General features: G+C 46.7%; 1 protein-coding gene across 7 annotated transcripts in view; it reads right to left on the bottom strand.

Annotated features, from left to right (window-relative positions):
* Positions 1–20,074, bottom strand: part of IGSF9B (immunoglobulin superfamily member 9B) — a 1,213,970-nt gene that overhangs the window by 353,260 nt on the left and 840,636 nt on the right. For 5 of the 7 annotated variants that reach the window (XM_069614121.1, XM_069614116.1, XM_069614120.1 and 2 more), the window contains exons 15-16: positions 10,837–10,933; positions 8,456–8,617 (exon numbers count right to left, since the gene is read on the bottom strand). In XM_069614121.1, the coding sequence (XP_069470222.1) occupies positions 8,456–8,617; positions 10,837–10,933 (259 nt within the window). The remainder of the gene's footprint in view (positions 1–8,455; positions 8,618–10,836; positions 10,934–20,074) is intronic. The other 2 variants (XM_069614117.1, XM_069614119.1) reach the window with 1 other exon arrangement.

Below are 20,074 nucleotides of genomic sequence, written 5' to 3'. Positions count from 1 at the left end.
TAAGCCTTTGTCTTTCAGATGCCGGAATGCAGCGCGAGGCGTTGGTGACAGCCGATAGACCAGGTAAGTGAAGAGCTGTCACTGAAGACCGTAATGCTAACCTGTTCTTTCTTGTCTTTATAGGTGTTGCTGAAGACTGGATTCAGGATGGTAAGCCTTTTTCCTTAGGCCCAGGACCAGATGCAGAAGACACGATGAGCGTTCTGCTGCAGAGGATGCAGAATAACGCAAAGCAAGATTCATCCATCGGGTGTGGTTTAAATAGCCTCCTGTAGTGCTTAGGTGTCTCCTTCCACAGCCACGCCTAGGTAAGCAAAGAGTTCCTGCTTTCCAGAAGAGTTCCAGTGTTCTGAATCTAGGGAGTGGTTCCTGCCCCACCCAACAGGAAAAGTAGTTCCAAACAGAAGAGGATCAGAGGCTCAACTGGCAGGCAAGTAAGCAGCATGGTCTGCTGCAGGTAAGTCCACCCAAGCATTATGAGCCCGGCGCTTCCAGCGCTGGGACTGGGGATATTTATGAACCTGGTGCCACTGGCGCCAGGACTGGGTCCAAAAGGTCCCAATTGGGACTGGTTGGCACTCGGAACCTGGGTTATGGATCTGCTTCCAAGGGAGTTGGGAAAACCCTGACCTTTTGGAAGCAGAGATCATGACAGATGCTTAATTTGTTTGTCATCAAGAAGACCTGTACAACTCCATATCACCCAAAGGGGGATGCTCAAGTGGAGAGGTTTAATCGTACCCTCATGGCCATGTTGGGCACTCTGAGGCCAGAGGAGAAAAACAGATGGAGTCAGCATGTGGCCACCCTGACCCATGCATACAACTGTACAAAGAATGATGCCACTGGGTTTACAACATATTTCCTGATGTTTGGAAGTAACACTTGGCTGCCTGTAGACCTGGGTTTTGGGTTTTGGAGTGTTCCGCAGATGGAACAGGCAGCGAGAACGACACAAACTAGGTTAAACAGCTCAAGCGTCAACTGGAGCAATCGTATCAGCTCAGCCAGACTGCCTCAGAGAAGACGGTAAAAGGGAACAAACGCTGCTACGAAGCAACACGCTCTTCAACCTGGCAATCGTGTGTTGATCCACAGCCTGGGAAAGAGGGGACGCAACAAGCTAGGTGACAAGTGGGAGTCTCAGCCTTTCATCATAGAGCATCAGCTGGGAGAGCTCCCTGTCTACCGACTGCGAGAGGAAGGACAGCCAGGGAATATCAAGACCTTGCACCGGAACCACCTGCTCCCAGTAGGGGGATTAGGTTGAGCTGACACCAGAGGTGAGCGATGAAGAACCGGCCAAGGGGGTGGTGACGAGACAGCAGCAACTCTGAACTAAATGGCCCAGAGAAGATACTTCAAAGGCTCAATCCACGGAAGCTTCTCCAGCTACCGAGGCCGAGAGAACATCAGAGGTTCAGCCGGAAGCCAGTGAAAATGCCAATGGCGATCAGTTTGGCGTCTACCCAGACCAATGGTTAGACAAGACACTTGTGTGGGTCCCTAGAGCCACACAACCAGATCCCACTCATAGCAAATCTGAACCCCATCCTCAAAGTATTCCTTCAGTGGTTGTTCCTCGATCCTGCTCCAATCGACCCCTGCTACGGTGGACGTGGCAGATTAACCCGTACCCATTCCTCCACCGAAAGATAGAGTCCCCAACTTGGTGCAGAGTACTCCGTCAAGTCCGAGGGGAAAACCTACATGAGGCCCCAGCTGCTCTCTGTCATACCACCAGTTTGTTTCTCTCAGTGTTCCGCCCCTCTTTCTATAGAGCAGGTTCCAGGGAGTTCAGGGGTACTGTGGGAGGTACCCAAGATTCAGGGTATGGGTGGCAACCGGTGCCCTGTCCTAACTCATGGCTGGATAAATTCCTTGATCAGGCCAAAGCTATCCTCATGGCCGAGGATAGTTCAAAGGGGGGGGAGCATCTAACCACCGGTCAGGGGAATGAAAGCAATAATCCCTGGGGCATGAAGCCACGCTGGCGATCCCGAAAATGAAAAAAAAACAAAACCAAAATCGGATCCCTGGCGTGGCTCCTGGAAAAAGTAAAAGTTAGAGTAAGCGGCCCTCGCACGTGGGCAAGCGAGGGTCCAATGACTCTAGAAAAACAAAAACGGTCCCCAGCGCAAGCTGGTAACAGTTGAGAAACCCTTCAAGAGGGTTAGAAGTGCTCCGCTCAACACCGGTGACCGCTGCAGCCTGGGCCTCTATAGCTGGGGAGCACCCAACATGTTCTTAGCCCTCCTGGGGCCAGATATAAAGAAAGGGGCCACCCATTTACAGGTGGCCCACGAGAACTCCCAGGGCCACACCTGACAGATGTGGCCCAGGTGGATTGAGTAGTGTGGGGCCGCCCACGTTGCCACTGAGTGCTGGGCTGCATTTGACATACGCGGTCCAGCCTATGTAACAACTTTGGGGCTGCCACACACTGTTGCTGCTGCCTACCGACCAGTGCCAGAAGAGTCACTACCAAAGAGCGCAGGAAGAAAGAAGAACCCGAGAGCAGCAGCAACGACCTTGAGACAACGCTGGTCAGGTTGTCTTGCAAGTAAGGTCATTATAAATGTTTTTTTATACAGTGCACTCTATAGACTCTGTATACATTTTTTGAGACACTTTTACATTTTTAAAGGACTCTTTATATTTTTGTGTTTTCTTTTTTTTAGTAACGTAGCTGCTTAGGGGTAACGTAATTGTATATAGTGTCTTGCATTTACCTTTTTTAAAGTAAAACTCACAAAACCCTGCTGATGTACCAATAAAGTATGTAAGTGAGCTTTAAACAAACTGAAGAACCGCACACCAGCATTCCTTTGTCCACCTTTACTTTCGTGCTCCAGTAACCTTGGGGTTTTCTCCTTAGAGGTATTTGGGGAAACTGCCTGCCCAAACCTTTTGATCTTCCCTACCCTTAACACCTTCCTAGTGAGATACACCGGGGGGATCTTGAACCCAAGAAAGCAGGGTTTGAAGACAGGTAAAAGGCGGATGAAGTTATAAGTTAAAGGATAAGCTGTTCATTGTGTGCCGCCTACACCTGTCTCCTAATAAGGTGCTTTGGAAGATCACCTGCTTCATATACTATTCAAGTCTTTTGAAACATAGCATGGGTATTTGCATTCATGTATCCCCTGGTCGATGGAGTCTCTTTCTCTGAGTTTCTTTGCATTCTACTGCATCTTAAATAATTTTTTCTTAGTTTATTTCTTTAAATTGTTCTCAATTCTTGAAAACTGTGACCGCCTCAAACACTGTCCTGGATGAAAGGCAGTTTAGAATGTTCTTCAAGGTTCCAAACTACCCCATCAGAGATTCTCATCCAATCAGTTTTAAGAAGAGCCTCCGCCATCTTGGATAGGGGCTGACCAACCTCCCTGAAGGAATCTTCGTTAAGGAAAAAGGCTTGCACCACACCCCATGCTCTTACTCAAAACCCCACCAAGACTCCTCCTATGGTATTTCTAGATTCTGTGAACGCCCTTTGCTGGACTTCTAGCATAAGACAGAACCGGACACCATTGTGACAGTCACTGAAAGGGTGCAAGAATCCCCTGAACTCAAAACTGTGAAGCAAGCTGAGGACTCCAAGAAGACTACAAAAGATGAAAGCAGAAACCCCTTAAACCTGGGAACAAGGACCAAGGAGAAGCGGCCTCAGTAAGACCAGAGAGGGTTGATATGGTAACCCCTAAAACAGAAGATTATAAGAATGCATGTTATTGCCTTAATTTGCTGTGAGATACCTAGCCCCGGAATTACATAGAATGTTTTTTTTGGACATTAACTTCCCTCAGAGCCCCATTTCTATGGCCGTCCAGAAGCACCACCTATATACAGGAGAATGTCTATTCTAACAACTTTGGTTTAGTTAAAAGCCTTCATGTTTCTTATCTCTGCCCCTACCCCAATTTTATTTTTTTAACAGATCCCCAATTAACTTTTTTAGTTTGTAAAACGTCTGTTGTTGGCCTGAGTTAATATCTGCAACCTCTGTGACAGTCTACTGGGAAGGGTGTGGTAAGGCAACATTGGTAGGGGTGGAGGCCTCGACAGTGCTTGTGTTAGAAGAGCAGTACTTGTGGTTGAACTAGAGCTTATGAATGTACCGGCAAAGGCTGAACAGGAGGCAACAGAGGTCGCTATGCCATTAGTGGAGGCATCAGCGACATTTGTGGAGGCATCAGAGGACCCTGTGGAATTTGTGGAGGCATTAGAGGAGTCTGCAGCATGTGTGGAGACATCAGAGATTATCTATAGCATTTGTGGGGGCATCAGTGGAATCAGCTGCATTTGTGGCGGCAGATTGTTGGTGGCATTACTTCCAGAATGATGTCTTTAAAGAGGTTTTTCACAGCTGCTGCGGTCATGAACGGTTTGAACTTCCCTGTTGTGGGGAGCAAGCCCCATATGAAAGTATGGGCGATGAATGTAGAGTGTCAGTCTGATGATAGGATGTTCCATTTGAACAACTGGGATGCTCCAATAACTCGCGGCGCGCTCATGCATACATGATGGACCGGTGTTGTGCATTTCCTTAACCCTCACAAAAAGGGAGGACCGGCCACTGAGCCAGCTTCCTTTGTATTATGTGTTGTGGTAGAGAGCCATGGCCTTGGAAACCTCTCTGTCTGGAAATGTCCTGTGTGGGAGCTTAACCACCAGGTATAAAAGTGTAGAAAGACTTGTCATGTGCAGAGCCTACCATTATTTATATATTTTATTTTAATTTGTATAAAGCGCCACACGCTCATAGGCCTCAGAGCAGTAACACAAAAATGACAAACCCACAAACAACAAAAACGTGACGACAGAATAAACATGAGTACCAGTAGATATCAGAAAACAGCGTAACTATAACAAATAATCCTAGTAAAATAAAATTGAAACATTTCTGGCCAGAGAATTAGACCTCATTCAGGTCGAGTACCAGTCTCAAGTTCGAAGAACCCTTCAGTAGATATTGGCGCATGCTTAAGAAAAGTGGTAATTTACTGGTACCACATCCCACCAGGACACAATTCCTGTTCTTCTGGGCACACCAGTCATCCAGCTCAACCCTACGTTGGATCTTCAAATCGGAGGTTCTAACAACTCCATGTCCTGTTTTCTGGCAAAGCGATGCCAATACTTTGGTAAGGCTTCTCTGGGTTCTTCCCCTCCTGGCTTCTTTATGTTCGTAATAATAAAATGTCTTCGATCCATGAAGAAGGCTCTTGTAGTTTTATTTTTTATTACTGGCATTTGGGATTTACCAATTCACAGACTTCATTGTGTGGTCAGGTTAGTTTTAACATTCGCCGAATGAGGTTGACGAGAGGGTACTGGTGAAGATTTGCATACAGCAACAGAAGATGCAGAAGTTGGATCCTGCAATAACTCAGTAGTAACCAATGAGGAGGGGGATGTCACAGCATGTGAGCTTGAAGTGACTTCAGATACCAGACAGTCAGTCACATTCTGCGTGGTTTGCGGGGACTGTTCCACCCTCTCAAGTTGTAGGTCTATCTGGTAAAAATTATTAATTTTGTCCAAGTAATGTTGTGGATCTGTTTGCCAAGAATTGTCCATTTTAGATAGATGAGGTTTTGCAAAGCATGTGCATAAATCAGAAAAACTGTTACACAAATCAAGCTTTTTGGTTAGGTTGACCTTTATTTTAATCACTGTGCACGGGTAATACATACTCTTCAGGAGCATTCTCTGACCCCAGCAAAGGCTGTATGGTGGGGTGTGTCAATGGCTCCTGATTATCCTTCTTCCCCTTTACTCCAGGTGAGTATGTAGCTGTGGGAGGAAACATGTTGGGGTCATTATTACATCCTATTTGGATTTCAGGAGTACCAACCTCTACAGTCTCCAGAGTATTCAGCTGGCCGATTGATTCTTTGCTTGTACAATAATTGCCAAAAGTAGGAACAAGGATGTCATCAGTGTCAGGAAGCACATCTGAAATCCTCACCCGCAGTCTGTCTCCTGCGTGAACTGAGTGCAAGACCTCAGACAAACGGTACCTATTGGGTATTGGGGATACGACCGTAGTACCATTTTCTGCATGTATCAACTATAGCACGCTGTTTATCCAGTGAGTAGAGGGCTTTTTGGATACACAGTTTCTTAGAGCAGACATATTGCACAATAAACAAAAACGTATTAGTGGCGTAGAGTAGCAAAGAATAACACTATGGTTTTCCACAAAATGTATACTCTATACTCATTTGCATATGCTCAATTAATATACAATTGATATACATTCAAAAAGACCCTTGAAAGGGAAAAACTGATACAAAAGACAAAAGCTGTGCTAACCTGTGGCACAACCCTCACCCTCAAACCCTAGCAACGGCACTAACTCACTGAAATCGGTGTCAGAGGATAGAATCAGGGCCACCAGTAATCAAGGCCTTTCTGGCCAATGCTGCCACCATCCGGGCTGTCAGGGTCACACGACACAGAGGCACCCAAAATGCTAAAATCCCAGGGGCACCATCGAACCAAAGTGCCAGAGCGCTGCAGTTTCAGACATCTGCTGTCCGGGCTGAATACACTGCCAAAGCAGCGAGGACGCAGGAACAGAGGAAAGTACCCATCAACGACCGGGGATAACGTCAAGCCACACTGTAACACAGGGTTGCAGTCGCTTCCGACGTGCAATTGGAAGCGCCCATGGTAAAGTAGTTAATCACATTATGTTTAGGCCTACATAGGCCTTCTGGAAAGAGTCTGGTGTATGCCCTGGTCCATGTGAGAACCTTCCAGACACCCCACCTGCAGGGTAAAGATTACTGCACTGAAGAGGTACCTCATGTCAAATACTGCCAAGGGCTGGACGATACTTTGGGCCTCATTACACGGTAGGTGGTAAGGGTTTACTGGTACCGGTAAGGGTACCGGTAAACCCTTACCACCTTGCTACGAGGTCCCTTTGCGGGACCCGACCTTAACGGCTGGTGTAGACCAGCCGTTAAAGTTGGGACCCGCAAAGGGACCTTGGTGCTAATTACGGTACCGTAATTAGCCCCTCCCCCATGTCCATTGAGCCCTATGGGGCAAAAATGGGAATGGGGAAGGCCATGGAGAAAGGGGGAATTACCGCCCCGCCAACCTTGGAATAGGGTGGTAATTCCCCTTTTCTCCATGGTGGTACTGGTATGGTACCGGCGGCAACCATGGTGCTAATAGCACCATGGTTTACTGCATTCCGTGTAATGAGGCCCTTTGTCTTTTTGGCACATCAGTCTCTTCCGGAAGTAAAATTCAAGGAATCCTTCCCATCTCAGGGATATGCAGTTAAAGTGCCCTCTAGTCATACGTGCCTGCTAAAAACATGTTCTCCACTTACCTTCTTCCTTGAAGCAAACATCTTTAAGGCTTCTGTATTAAGACTGACAAATGCCTTTCCACAACTGCAGCATCTGGCAAGGCTTTGCTGTAAACTGTGTCACACAAAGTGTGAAAGGGCTAGTTGTTGGGGCCAACGATCAGCTGCAGTCCTGCCCCAGAGGACGGAATATCCAACAACTATGGAGGAAAGGGGAGGAGCATAGCACTATATTGGGAACACAGGGACCCACATCTGTGCCACATGACAGGACGAGTAGCACACAAGAACTAATGACAGTGGTGTCACCGAAATGTCAGGAGTATCACAACAACCTCACAGTATGAGAAAATGACAAGTACCAAAAGGTAGCGTCTGAAATTGAACAGAGCGATAGGAAGATGGATCCTCATGGCAATGATCTTCTGTAAGACAGGAAGACCAAACAGCCACAGAGGAAAGGCCAGGCTCAATGTCAATGCTTGGGGTTTGAAAACAGCAAAGCTAGTGATAGAAAGACACTGTAAAGGAAACACTGAAAGACGAGGCAAACACTATGCTTCAACTATAGCAGGTCCAAATTGCGCCACAGTAGGAAAGTCATGGCTTGCGGCAACAACATACAAATAGTGGTAAATACCAGGACTCAGGGCAGGGTCCCACAGCAGAATAGTAGGCATAGAACAAGGTGCAGTAACATCACACTTCGTGACACGTCAAATACTACTCCATGCAAACCATGGCAGATCTGTACTGTAGAATGTGGGAACCACTTTACTGACTGGATGAAACATCCACAAGGTCAGGAAGTGTTTCCACAAGCTTTCCGGGGGCTTCTAAACACACCCCCCAAAGGATATGCTACGCTGTGCTATACGTGCAAGACCTTGCTGGGTGCACACAGTGCACAACCTCCACATGCTTTAATTCATTATCCGCCCTCTGACATCTTCTTAAAGGGCGAAATTGGCGCTCCATCTTATTGTCTATTCACTCACATTTGAGCATGAAACTCCCAATGCCAATTCAATGTTTGCCCTCCCAACCTGAGCCTCCCTCTCTTGCGCATGCACTTTCACACCATCCCACCACACAATCTACATTGCCAACTCTCCCGCTCACCTTTCTTCCTCTTCAATTTGCGTTTCCGCTGCTTGTTAACGAAGCAGGCAGCTAGGGTACTGAAAAGGATAGCAGCAGCCAAGAAGCAAATTGTGGCCACAATCCCGGCCAAGACTGGCCGAGCCAGTCCCTCTTCTGGGAGATCTGGTGGTGGGAAGATGTCTGCCGAAGAGGGAACACAGGAGAATTAGGAACAGTCTTACACCTTTCCAAGACCTCTAGACGCGAGCATCCCAACAGGTCTCTTCCTAGGAAGCAAACAAGCAGCGACAGGACATTAAACTCACACATGTGGCAGGCTATGACACCATATATCGGACCAGCAAAAGAAGTACAAAGATGGTCCAGTACATAGTCATTGACCCCTTCTTCACAGGACATCTGTAGAATGGAGCCCTGGAGTCTAACTCACACCTATTGTAGGACAATTCTTGTACTTTTTTTGTTCATCAAATACAAGGTTTCACTTCCTGCTACTTGCTCACAGAATTCTTTCTTGGACTGACAAAGCAACGAACAACGTTTTAACAAAAACTCACAAAAATTATGTAGATTAGTGGCGAATTTTGGTAAACATCTGGGTCAAAATTAACAAAAGTTACTAAAACCATGGACTGATCATCAAACTTTGAGCACATTTCTCAGGGTGTAGTGCACTCAATGAGGTGGTCTTGGTTCATCTGAGCCCTGGGGGAGTGCTATGAGGATCAAGGGGGTTCATAGGCAGCCAATGACATGCAGAGGAAGATTGTGCTTGCTGCAGCCTTGAGCAGTCTGTCAGTGAGCCTGTGTGTCCCCTGGATCTGTGGGATATTGGAATGGTAAGAAAGAAATGAATAGGAAAGTCTGTCACCCAGCCCAGGGTTAGGAATAGCAGAGCCCTTGCTCTCGTCTTATGGCACTAGAACAGCTTGCTCACCAGCTCCATAGATCTGGGTTTTCTGCGTTGGAGTTTGTTACTGGCATTCCCCTGTAAACAGGTGAACAAGCTCCCTCTGAAATCAGTTATGAAAGGGATAAGATAATCCTTGCTAAGCCGCTGCTGCAGCAGGATGTAATATCATTGCAATTCCTCTAATAGCATGATGTAATACAATCTCCAGTGTGAGGGAATTATGACGAGACAGACAGAGAGCACAGACAGTACAGTTTTTTATGTAATGGGGAGCGAAGAGAGCTAAGAGGCTTGCTAGGTGTCAAGCACCAGATGATGTGTTCCCCCAGCAACTTGCTCAACACACTACATCTGCAATATCCAGGGGCTGTGCTGATGGTGTCAACTAGCGCTCCGACTTCCATGGCCTCCACATTCCTCCCAGAAGCCCAGGCTCGGCCTACTTGGCACTTTGAGGCTGAAGGGATCTTGGAGTTACAAGTGCACAGTGTTGCTCTTGGAGTGTCATAGCAACATATTACTTGTTGCCTTAAAGACTGATATATCCAGGTGTCTATCTGGGGGGGATTGCTTATTCCGTCATAATGGCCCAGTTTCATCTGCACAAGCCTGGTGGCTATCTTTATCAGGTGTCATCAGTGCATTGCTGCCCTGAGTCAGATGCTACGTGACAAGACTCCTCAATGTGTTGCTGTTCTTGTCTTTGCTCCTTTGCCGTTTATCTGAATACTTGGATTATGCACTGGACCGTGTCTGAAGTGTTTCGCCGATTAACCATGAATAATATTCTTGATCTGCTCCAGGGCTTCACCTGGTCTATTTGGCATTACCCATGCATTACTCTTTCATTTGTAAAGAGATTCCCTACACATTCTGGAGCGCGTATCCTGGTGCAGTGAAAATCATAATATTTGTTCCTTTGTGATTTACTTTATTGTCATTTAATTCCCCATAAAGTATAGAATTTACACACTGAGCAGATGCATTATTGTGGTGAAATCATATCGATAGTTTGTAGTTTATTTGGCTGCTGCAGGCCAGAGTTTGCTCCACAGTATGCATGCCCCTCTGCCCCCTGTCCCAGGGAGCCAAGTTTAGGGGGCAAACCTCAGCCCACTCCTCAAGCCAGGCATTCAATTTCACTCAATGGTAATTTAGTCAAGCGCAGAGCGGCTAATCACTCAATGCACGAGGTTTGGCTTATTGGAGAATTTAGAAAGGAAAGGAAGATGAAAGAGTGTGGTTTAAACTTGTCACCAGGCAATGGCAGCACAGCTGGCCCCTACACATCTGGTCAGGCTATGAGTAGGAAGTTAATGCTCCTCTACTCAGATGATCCTCACACGCTGCTGGGCTTTGTCACTGCTCTCAGTGCAACATTGGGGTGTAACCAGTGGGCGGTTAAACACCACTCTTCAAAACAGCCAGTGTTCTGTGTAACAAATATAATGCTGCGGCTGCAGAGGTTGAAAGTGGTAGCACTCACCTTCCCCCTTACCTGTGCTGGAGACACCGGCAATGTTACTTGGCTCACTGATGAGGTCTTGCATGACGGCTAGCACTCGGAATTCATACCAGGTGTCCTGCAACAACATCCAACACAAGAGTACATGAGAAAACATACTCTGCACCAGAGTTGCACCGAGTCATAATGCTGACACAATCTTTCCAAGAGGTTTTCACTAGAATTGTGGAGAGACAAAAAAGCTAGGATTACAAAACCCTGCAGAGAACCCATGCCATACCACACCATACCACACAGGGACATGTGAAGCAAGTGAATAGAAGAGGGCCGGGCAACCCATGTAGAAGGGCGCCAAAGGGGCCTGTGTGAAGGATGTATTAGAGGGCCTGGAAGATGTATGGCATAGCAACCGGTACAGCATAGGGCCACATGCAGCAGGAACAGGAGGGCGTTAACAAGTGACAAAGCCCAACCAGTAGGGAGTGGAAAAGGTGAAGCCAAATAAAGCCCTAGCTTTGCTCCGGTACATTTGTTTTCATCATTTTCTTGTAGATTTAAGAAAAAGCTGACACTGTTTTTTGAATAACTGACATTTGTCTGACCAGCGGAACTGCATGCTTAATATGTGAAAGCTGAAGTTCACGTATGCACAGAATGCGTCTTCTGCCAGTGGGTACAAACAACTCTTGCTATGACCTTTTTAAGTCGCTGGCCTAATGAGCTCAAATAAGCCTTAACATAAGTCAGGTCAATGTGGTGACGTCCAGTAAAGAATATTTCCACTCAACAGCGGTTAGAATTGAAATCGCTTCTTTCACTTTGAAAAGCTCACAAAACCTCCTTTTTGCACCATGAAGTGCTTGTGAACTGAAGGAGTGAAACAGCCGTTATTTCACAAGCGAATGCCCACAATTGATAAGTTCACTCTACGGTGTGTTAGCGGAAAATCAAGCTACAGCTGAAAACAATGTCACGCTCAATTAAGACTATCTTTATTGTGCCTAAGTTGAACAGACCAGTGTATGTTGAGGAGTGGCACTGGAAACTTGTCAATGATTAGAGAGTGGTTTCATGAAGCCTGAATAAGATGAAAGGCTGACTGCAGTGGGGATTGTACCCTTTGAGAAAAGCCTTTGTATGATGCACTATTCCCTTGCGGAAGGTTGCCTGTCCTATGACTCCACGTTGCCATGACTGGAGATCGTCGACTTCTCTCTGCTTTGCTAGAAGTGCAGAATGCTTTCTCGTACATTGTATTGTGAATGTTGAGGAAGGGATATACTTGCACACCAGGGGACTTTGCTGCAGGCACTAGACTCCAAGACATATTCTGCCACTTGGCTTGATGTGGTCTTCCAGGGTATACAGATTTTTCACCGAAAGAATTTACATCGAGAGAATTTTCACTGAAAAATGTTTACTGAATTGCTTTATCAAAAAAAATCATAAATTGAATTTAATTTTATGGAAAATATACTGTTTTACATTAAAAATGTTAAAATGTTTATAATATAATAACTTTATACTGTTAAATGCAACTTTTCATGTAGATATCTTTTTTGACCACCTGCGGTCGCTGTTCTGTCCATTTTTTCCATTCATTTATATTGACGTTTGTGCGTTTCGGCCATTTTGGATTTCCTACTTTTGCGTTTGCGACGTGTTTCTTCAGAGTCCCTCTTACTGTTTTTTTCGACTGGTTCCCTTCCTATTTTTTTTTTATTTTTGATGGATTTTTCCGTGCATTCACTGGTTTGGCTGTTCCGTGCCTGTGGATTTCTTCCTGGATTTCCAACTTTTGTGGACTTTTTCAATGGATCTCTCCTGGATTTCTTTCATGTTCGTCTTGTTTTTTATTTGAGATTTTTTAAGGATTTTGATGCCTTTTTCATTGCATTCACTCGTTTTGCTGTTCTGTGCCGGTGGATTTCTTCCTGGATTTCTGACATTTGTTGATTTGTCTATGGATTTCTCTCGGGATTCTTTTGAACACGTTATGTTGAAGGCTATATATGTTCAACTATGTCATTTTCTCTTGGTTTTCGCATGATGAAACGCATTCTTTTGGTCTCTTTTGGGTATCTCAATAATGTTTCCGTTGTGTTTTTTCACATGTATTTACTTGCGCAATTTGCTTTTTTAGGTGACTTTGTTCTCTTTTTAATTGTCTAATAAAGCTCCATAAGCTTGGATTGTACATTTTAAAAGATGGTCTCAACCCATTGTGCCAACCTTGTAATTTATTGTTTGTTTTCGCAATTCCATTTAGTACAGCATTGTAATAATTCAAAATGTAAGGGTTCTTTTCTCAGACCTCTCAATGTGTCAATGTCGGCATCAGACCTCTCAATGTATCAACAAAACTGCTGTTATTTTCGTTAAAAAAAATTTGGTAAATAAGCATTTTTCTTTTCATGAATATAAATTCGGTAAAACATTTTCTGGCGGAAAAATTTCGATGAAACATGCATTCGGTATATAATTTTTGTTGTACAGACATGTAACGTCTTCCCGATCCCAGGACATCTATTCAAAGAGCACTGTCTTGTGGCAAGCCCTAGAAGCATTGTTCAAGGATGACAAACCTCTCCACTTTGCAGAGGACTATGCTGTTAGCACCTAACCGTACATAACTTTTGGGACTACAGGCCCCTTCATAGCACATGGAAGAGAGTTTTGCCACCCATGCCGCTGTCGAAAGCATGCTCATTAGGGACACACCTGGAAGTTGAACTTGCAGTGATCAAGTCCTGTTTGTACGCTGTACACCTGGTGAACACGTGCTGCTGCACAACACATAGGGTTGGATTCGCCCCTCGGCCTGTCGGCCCATGGCCGGGCCGAAATCATCTCTAGGGAGTGGGGGCCGGTTTCTGCCCATGGCTGGGCCGGTTTGGAAAAAAGAAAAAAAATGTTTAGAAAAAATGTTCTTTAAACATTTTTGGAAGAAAAAAAAAACACCTGCAACGGCATAATTCATCAAAGCAAGGTGCCCCCTGGAGTGGCTGTGCTGTTGTATTTGTGATAAATATGTATTGGTGATATTGTGATAAACGACCAATTTTAAAGTAGAATAAGCATCCATTTCAGACTATAGGGCCTCATAAGTTTGCCAGTTCGGAAACAACGGTACCGATAGGCTTGCCAGTACTGATGTTTCCAGACCAGCAAACTACGAGTTCTGCGAGCGGTTGCCTTTCCCCCTGTCAGGTCTCACCTGGAGGGCGGAACGGCACCCGCTCGCAGACCTTGACGGATGCACCGGCACCATTCATCAATGGTGCCGGTGCATCCGTCCTCCCCATTCCCATTGAGTCCAATTGGACTCAAATGGGAATGAGAGTAATATTTTCCGGCGTCTGGGAATGGGCAATTACCGGGTCCGCCGGGGCTGTAAAGCCCCGGTAATTGGCCATTCCCGGGTGCCGGAAAATTCATGACTCTGGCGGCAGCCGTGCTGGTATTTATCGGCAAGGCGACCGCCAAAGTCATAATGACCCCCTATGTATTTTGCCTTTTGCAAGTTGCAGTAATAGCATGTTTTTTTTTCTGACATTGTCTCTGTTACGATCATCACAAGACATTCCATCTCGGTGTCCTCGGTCACTTGACAAAATCCTTGTGCCTAAAAGCTTCTGTACAGTGTAGAAATATTTGACCACAGCACATCAAGTGGCAATTGACTTCATTGTGCCGCAACAAATGCTTTGTTGTAATGTGTCTATCTTTCCCATCTCCCTGGCATGCTGTTCAGGATGTTTGTTTGCATGTATGAGGTAACGAGTGCTCAGAGTATGGGGTGTCCTATGAGTGCTCTGCTTTCCCTATTTTGCCAACCTCTGAAGCCTGAAAGTAGATGCATGCAGGCTTGACATGCAGCCAACTTTGCACCAGACCTGTATAATGATATGATATTTTATTTATATCGCGCTCTTACACAGGTGTTTCAGAGCGTGACCAGGCAAAGAGGGGAACAGGGGAGAAACAAAAACAACAATCTTACAAGGTCCAGTGACACTGAGAACGTGCAAGTGCATGGGGAAGGGAAAAAGGGGGAAAGTGCAGAGCATAGGAGAGAAACAAAATAAAAAGTAAGTACATAAATAATTAAATAGAGTGTTAGCAGTGGTAGTGCAGCCTGTAAGAGGCAAAGGTGCTAGGTTAGTCAGATAGGGAGTATCTGATAAGTGCAGAAGAAGAGTGGGAGGGGAACTGTATGGGTAGAGACACAGGCCCCTGTGCAAGGGGTGGCCCGGAGGCAGTGCAGGAGGATGGCAGGTTGAGCAGGTGCCTGGGCCCGAAGGGCAGAAGGTGGCCAGGTGCAGAGTGCCGAGGGAAAAAGGCAGATCAGGAGGGGAGAAGCGGGGCGAAGGCAGAAGCGAAGAGGAAGGTCTTGAGGAGCTTCCGGAACCGTAGATGGTTCTCCTCAAGTTTCAAGGTGGCAGGGAGGCAGTTCCAAAGGCCAAAGACAGAGATCTACCTCAAGCTTGTTTCTTTGAAATACGACTGACCCTGAGGGAGTTAGAGGTAGAGGAGTGAAGGGCTCGAGAGGGGAGGTATTTACGGAGGGATAGTTGAAGGTATTTTGGACCCAGGCCCCAGAAAGCCTTGTGGACAATGCAAAGGGTTTTACATTTAATCCTTGCATCCGCTGGGAGCCAATGAAGGGATTTCAGAGCTGGAGAGATACGATCCCAGGGCTTGAGGCCAAGGACAAGTCTCGCAATCCTGTTCTGGATTAGTTGTAAAGGGCGGAGAGTAGAGGCAGGTAGATTTAGAAAGAGGCTGTTACAGTAGTCCAAGTTAGAGAGAATCAGAGCTTGGGAGACAGTGAGCTTCTGAGGGAAAGTGAGGAAAGTAAGAGTACCTCTAAGGAGGTCCAATAAGAAGTTTGATTTTTTAGAGACATCGGAGATGTGTGGGGAGAAGGAAAGTATGGAATCAAAGATGACCCTGAGGTTCTTAGCTTCGCAGGTAGGGGCAGGAGGAGGGCCAAGGGAGGCTGGCCAGAGAGTGAGGGGAAAGGATGTAGAGGGTGTACCAATGAGGAGGATCTCAGTCTTGCTGGCATTTAAACAGAGATCGTTGGCAGCACACCAATTTTGAATGGCAATGAGACAGTCAGAGATGAGGGAAGGAGAGGAGGTGGCTGAAGGAAGCCTGAAAATGAGTTGGGTGTCATCAGCATAGCACTGGAAATTTGAGCAAAAGATGGAAATGCAGTATGCGAGAGTTGCCAGGTATTGGTTGAAAAGCCAGGGCGAGAGGTTAGACCCCTGGGGAAGATCACAGGTAGAGAGGGAGATAGAAGATAGGAAGGACCCAAGTTGCACCTGGGAGGGTCTATCAGAGAGAAAAGAGGTCAGCCAGGCCAGAGCCTGATCAGTGATACCCAGGTTGTCACGGAGACGATTGAGCAGGGTGGTATGGTTGACTGTGTCGAGAGCAGAGGAGAGATCAAGTAGGATGAGGACAGAGGGAATGTTAGAGTCAAGGTTGGAGAGCAGGTCTTCATGGATGTTCAGGAGAGCAGTTTCCGTGCTTCTGGCTGATCTGAAGCCAGATTGGTGGTCGTGGAGAGAGCCAACACGAGTCAGAATGAAGGTTAAGCTGAGAGATGGCAAGCTTTTCCAGGAGCTTACCCAAAAAGGGAGTTATGGAAATTGGGCAATAGTTAGCTGGGCAAGAAGGATCAGCTGTGGGTTTCTTGAGGAGAGGATGCACAAGGGAGTGCTTCAGAGGGGAGGGGAAAGACCCAGAGGCAAAGGAGAGGTTGCAGAAATCAGCAAGGGCCGGAGCAAGGGTATTGATGTGGTCCTTAATGGTTTTAGAGGAACTGGGATGGACCTGTTTTGATGAGGCTTTCATGGATCGGACTTGTCTTGCGACTTCATCGGGGGAGAAGAGAGGAAAGGTGGAGAAAAAGGGAGGGTAGTTTGCTGAGGGTGGGTCAGCAAGCAGAGAAGAAGGGAGAGGAGTGGGAGAGGAGGAGAGAGTGGACAAGGTTTTTGAGACAAAGTGTGCAACCAGGGCATTACAAAGAGCCTGAGAGGCGAGAGGAGGGGTGGCTAATGCAGCAGGGTTGGCCAGCTCCTTGCAGATTTTAAAGAGTTCGGCCGGGTTGTTAGAGGCTGCAGAGACACAGGCTTGAATGTAGACTCGCTTCTTAGTGCATACAGAGAGTCGGTATTGCCTTTGGAGCAGACGGCAGGCCAGTTTGTCAGAGGATGAGCAAGAAGCCCTCCATTTCCTCTCGGCCGCACTACACTTACGTTTAGTGTAGCTAGGTCGGAGTCATACCAAGAATTGCACTCGACTTTGGGCTTCAAACAGATCCTCATGACAGGGGCAAGAACATCAAGAGTGGCAGAGATAGAGGAGTAGAGCAGAGACATTGATGTGTCAGGGTGTGAATCAGCCTGGGGAGAAGGAGGGGGTGAGAATGTGGCAGCGAAAGCCTCGACTGACACACGCTTCATGGGCCTGATGTCCGAGAAGGTGGGTGGCAATCTTGGGGTGGGATTGGCTTGCAGGGAGGAGATGGAAAGATGAGAGGAGAGGAGGCAGTGATCACTCCAGGAGAGAAGAGTGGTGAGGTGAGTAGATAGGGGAGGCCAGAGGAGATCAGGACATCAAGTGTGTGTCTAGCAGAGTGAGTCGGGCCAGAGGGGAGGATAGAGAGGGAGAGTGAATCGCAGAGGTCGCAAAAAAGCAAAGATGAGGAACAGGGAGAATCAAGATGGATGTTGAGGTCACCAAGGAGGAGGAGTTGAGAGGTAGACGCCAGGAGGGCGGAGGAGAGGTCTGCCCACTCGGAGCGAAAAGAGGTGATTTGACCAGGGGGTCGGTAGAGAGTAGCAACAGTAAGAGAGTAACTAAGAGAGAGACAGAGCCTACAGACAAGGCATTCGAAAGAGGAGTAGGTCTGAGTGGGGATGATAGAGGCAGCAATCCACTCAGGGAAGATCAAGGCTACACCACCACCGGGCCGGGTGGATCTGGGGCAGAGAGGATCTTGTAGCCGTCAGGGAAGAGAGTGTCAAAGCTTGTGACAGAGTTGGCCGTGAACCATGTCTCGGTAAGACCAAGGACATCAAGGTCAAGTTCTTCTAGGAGGTGGCAGATGTCAGAGGAATGTTTGACAGCAGAGCAGGAGTTGAGGGTGGCAAGATGAAGAAGGTTGCCAGCCTTAAAGACCTTCCGGGGAGGGGTACAAATCAGAGGTACACCCTGCAGAGGAGTGGACGAGCATGAGATGGGGAGGGTGAGGAAGGGGAAAAGGGCAAGGTAGCCAAGGGAGGGGAGTAGGGTACAGCTGGAGATGAGAGGAAGTTGATGAGGCAAGGGAATCGCCTATCAAAGAGAAGGAGATTGGCCTGAGGACCTTGCACCATGAGAGTGCCATTTAGGTAGACATTAATGATGACTCTGGAGGGGTCAAAGGCATCCATACGAACTTCCCAGCGGGTGCCACCATTAATGGGAGAGGAAGAGACCGGACAGAGCACAGAAATCATATGGGGGGTCCAGAGATCAAGCGAAGGAACGACAAAGAGGATATCAGTGAGGGTTTGTCTTGGAGAAGCGCTGGAATAGGTATCAGCAATGGGGAGACCTGGGTTGAAGGCCAGGATATCCTTTTCAAATTTCTTTTTACCAGACTTAGTGAGAAGGGAAGGATAGTTGATAGTAAAGCAGTTTGAGTAGATAGGAGAAACAGATAGCACCATGGGCAGGTAGAGAGAGAGAGGGGGCAGTGGGAGAGAGAAGCAAATGCAGCAGTATGGTATAGTCAATGGGCTATTAGGTTACAATTGAGGGCCAAGTGCAATGAAAAAACATGCCTAAATTTGACTTTCCAAAACACACCCAAATTTGACTTTCTAAACCACATCCAAATTTGACTTTCCAAAACACACCCAAATTTGACTTTCTAAACCACACCCAAATTTGACTTTCCAAAACACACCAAATTTGACTTTCCAAAACACACCCAAATTTGACTTTTCGGTTTGAAACAGGCAGGGGGAGAGTGAAGGTTCATGGCTGAGTGAGCTGGCAGCCCTAAGGTGGGTCCAGAGGGTCAGGCTGTTGTAGAGGCGTCATGAAGCGTCCCGGTAAAGCGGACAGGGAAGCTGACAGGGCCCTTAGAAGTGGGCCTTGGGTGAGGGGGCCGGCTACAGCCTTCTGGTTCCTCGTTGAACAAAAAGAGGCAGCACCCCAGCCAATCACTGGCCAAGTTGTAACAGAGGCAGGAAGCAAGCACTGCCTTAGGTGTTGAGGAGGCCCGGGTGGCCATCTTGAAGGCACCACATGGTGCAAGTTGTTAATGCACTGAAACGCCACCAAAACACTGCTCAAACATACCAGGTGATGAGGGGCAAAGAACAAATCGGCCCCAAAGCGCTATGACGAGGTGCTGAAAGTCAGGATTTAAATGCCACCAAAGAAATATTAAAATTGTCTTTTTTGCAGAAATTCGAGAAAAGCCCAGTAAAATTCAGATTAGGAGCAGGGATGGAACACAGGGTTGCTGCTACCTCAAAACGATGCCAGATGAACTTGGTCTGCTGTTAAATCTCAGTTACCAGTTTAATGGTATCCACTACAGAATAATTGCTCATTTTACTATAGCCGATATGATCGCTCAGTGGGTTGAGTGCTTGCTCTAATGTGTGTGTGATCTGCAGGTTTGAATACCAGCCTTTCATCCTTCTTAGGTCAATACATGAGTACCAACACAGGTTGGGTGATATTGTATGCATATTGGTTCTATAAAAAAGAGCTTAAGCATAAGTGCTATACAATAACATATTATCATTTGGCCTTGGACGTCTGCTTGCATTCACAGTAATTTGACAATATGGATCTCTACACACAAATATTAATGATACATACGGTGATCCATTCTTGTATGAAATGTATATCACATTGGTGAAATCATAACCATATTTTTCGTAGTGTGCTTAGGAACAATGCAATTTTATGCCACTTCCTGTTTTGTCAAGAGGTGAAAGGTTGTATTTCATAGATTCCCGGGATGTCACTTTGTGGTGGGGTCAAAAGGCATCACTTCCGGCGATGTCATCAGAGGTCAAAGGTCGTGAGGCGGGGTGGTCCACTTTTTTGAGGCGAGGGGTGGGCCACTTTTTATTGCGGTGTCCAGGCCTATTTCTCGTCCCAGTCCGACCCTGATAGCACATGGTGCTGCACCAGTGTGCCAAGAAGCTCCACTTGTTCCTTAAAGCACTCTCATGAC

The sequence above is a fragment of the Ambystoma mexicanum genome, chromosome 9, assembly GCF_040938575.1.
Source record: "Ambystoma mexicanum isolate Mex_15411 chromosome 9, UKY_AmexF1_1, whole genome shotgun sequence".
NCBI classification, from domain to species: domain Eukaryota; kingdom Metazoa; phylum Chordata; class Amphibia; order Caudata; family Ambystomatidae; genus Ambystoma; species Ambystoma mexicanum.
The sequence above is the reverse complement of the archived record's forward strand: the minus strand, read 5'-3'. Positions and strand labels throughout refer to the sequence as shown.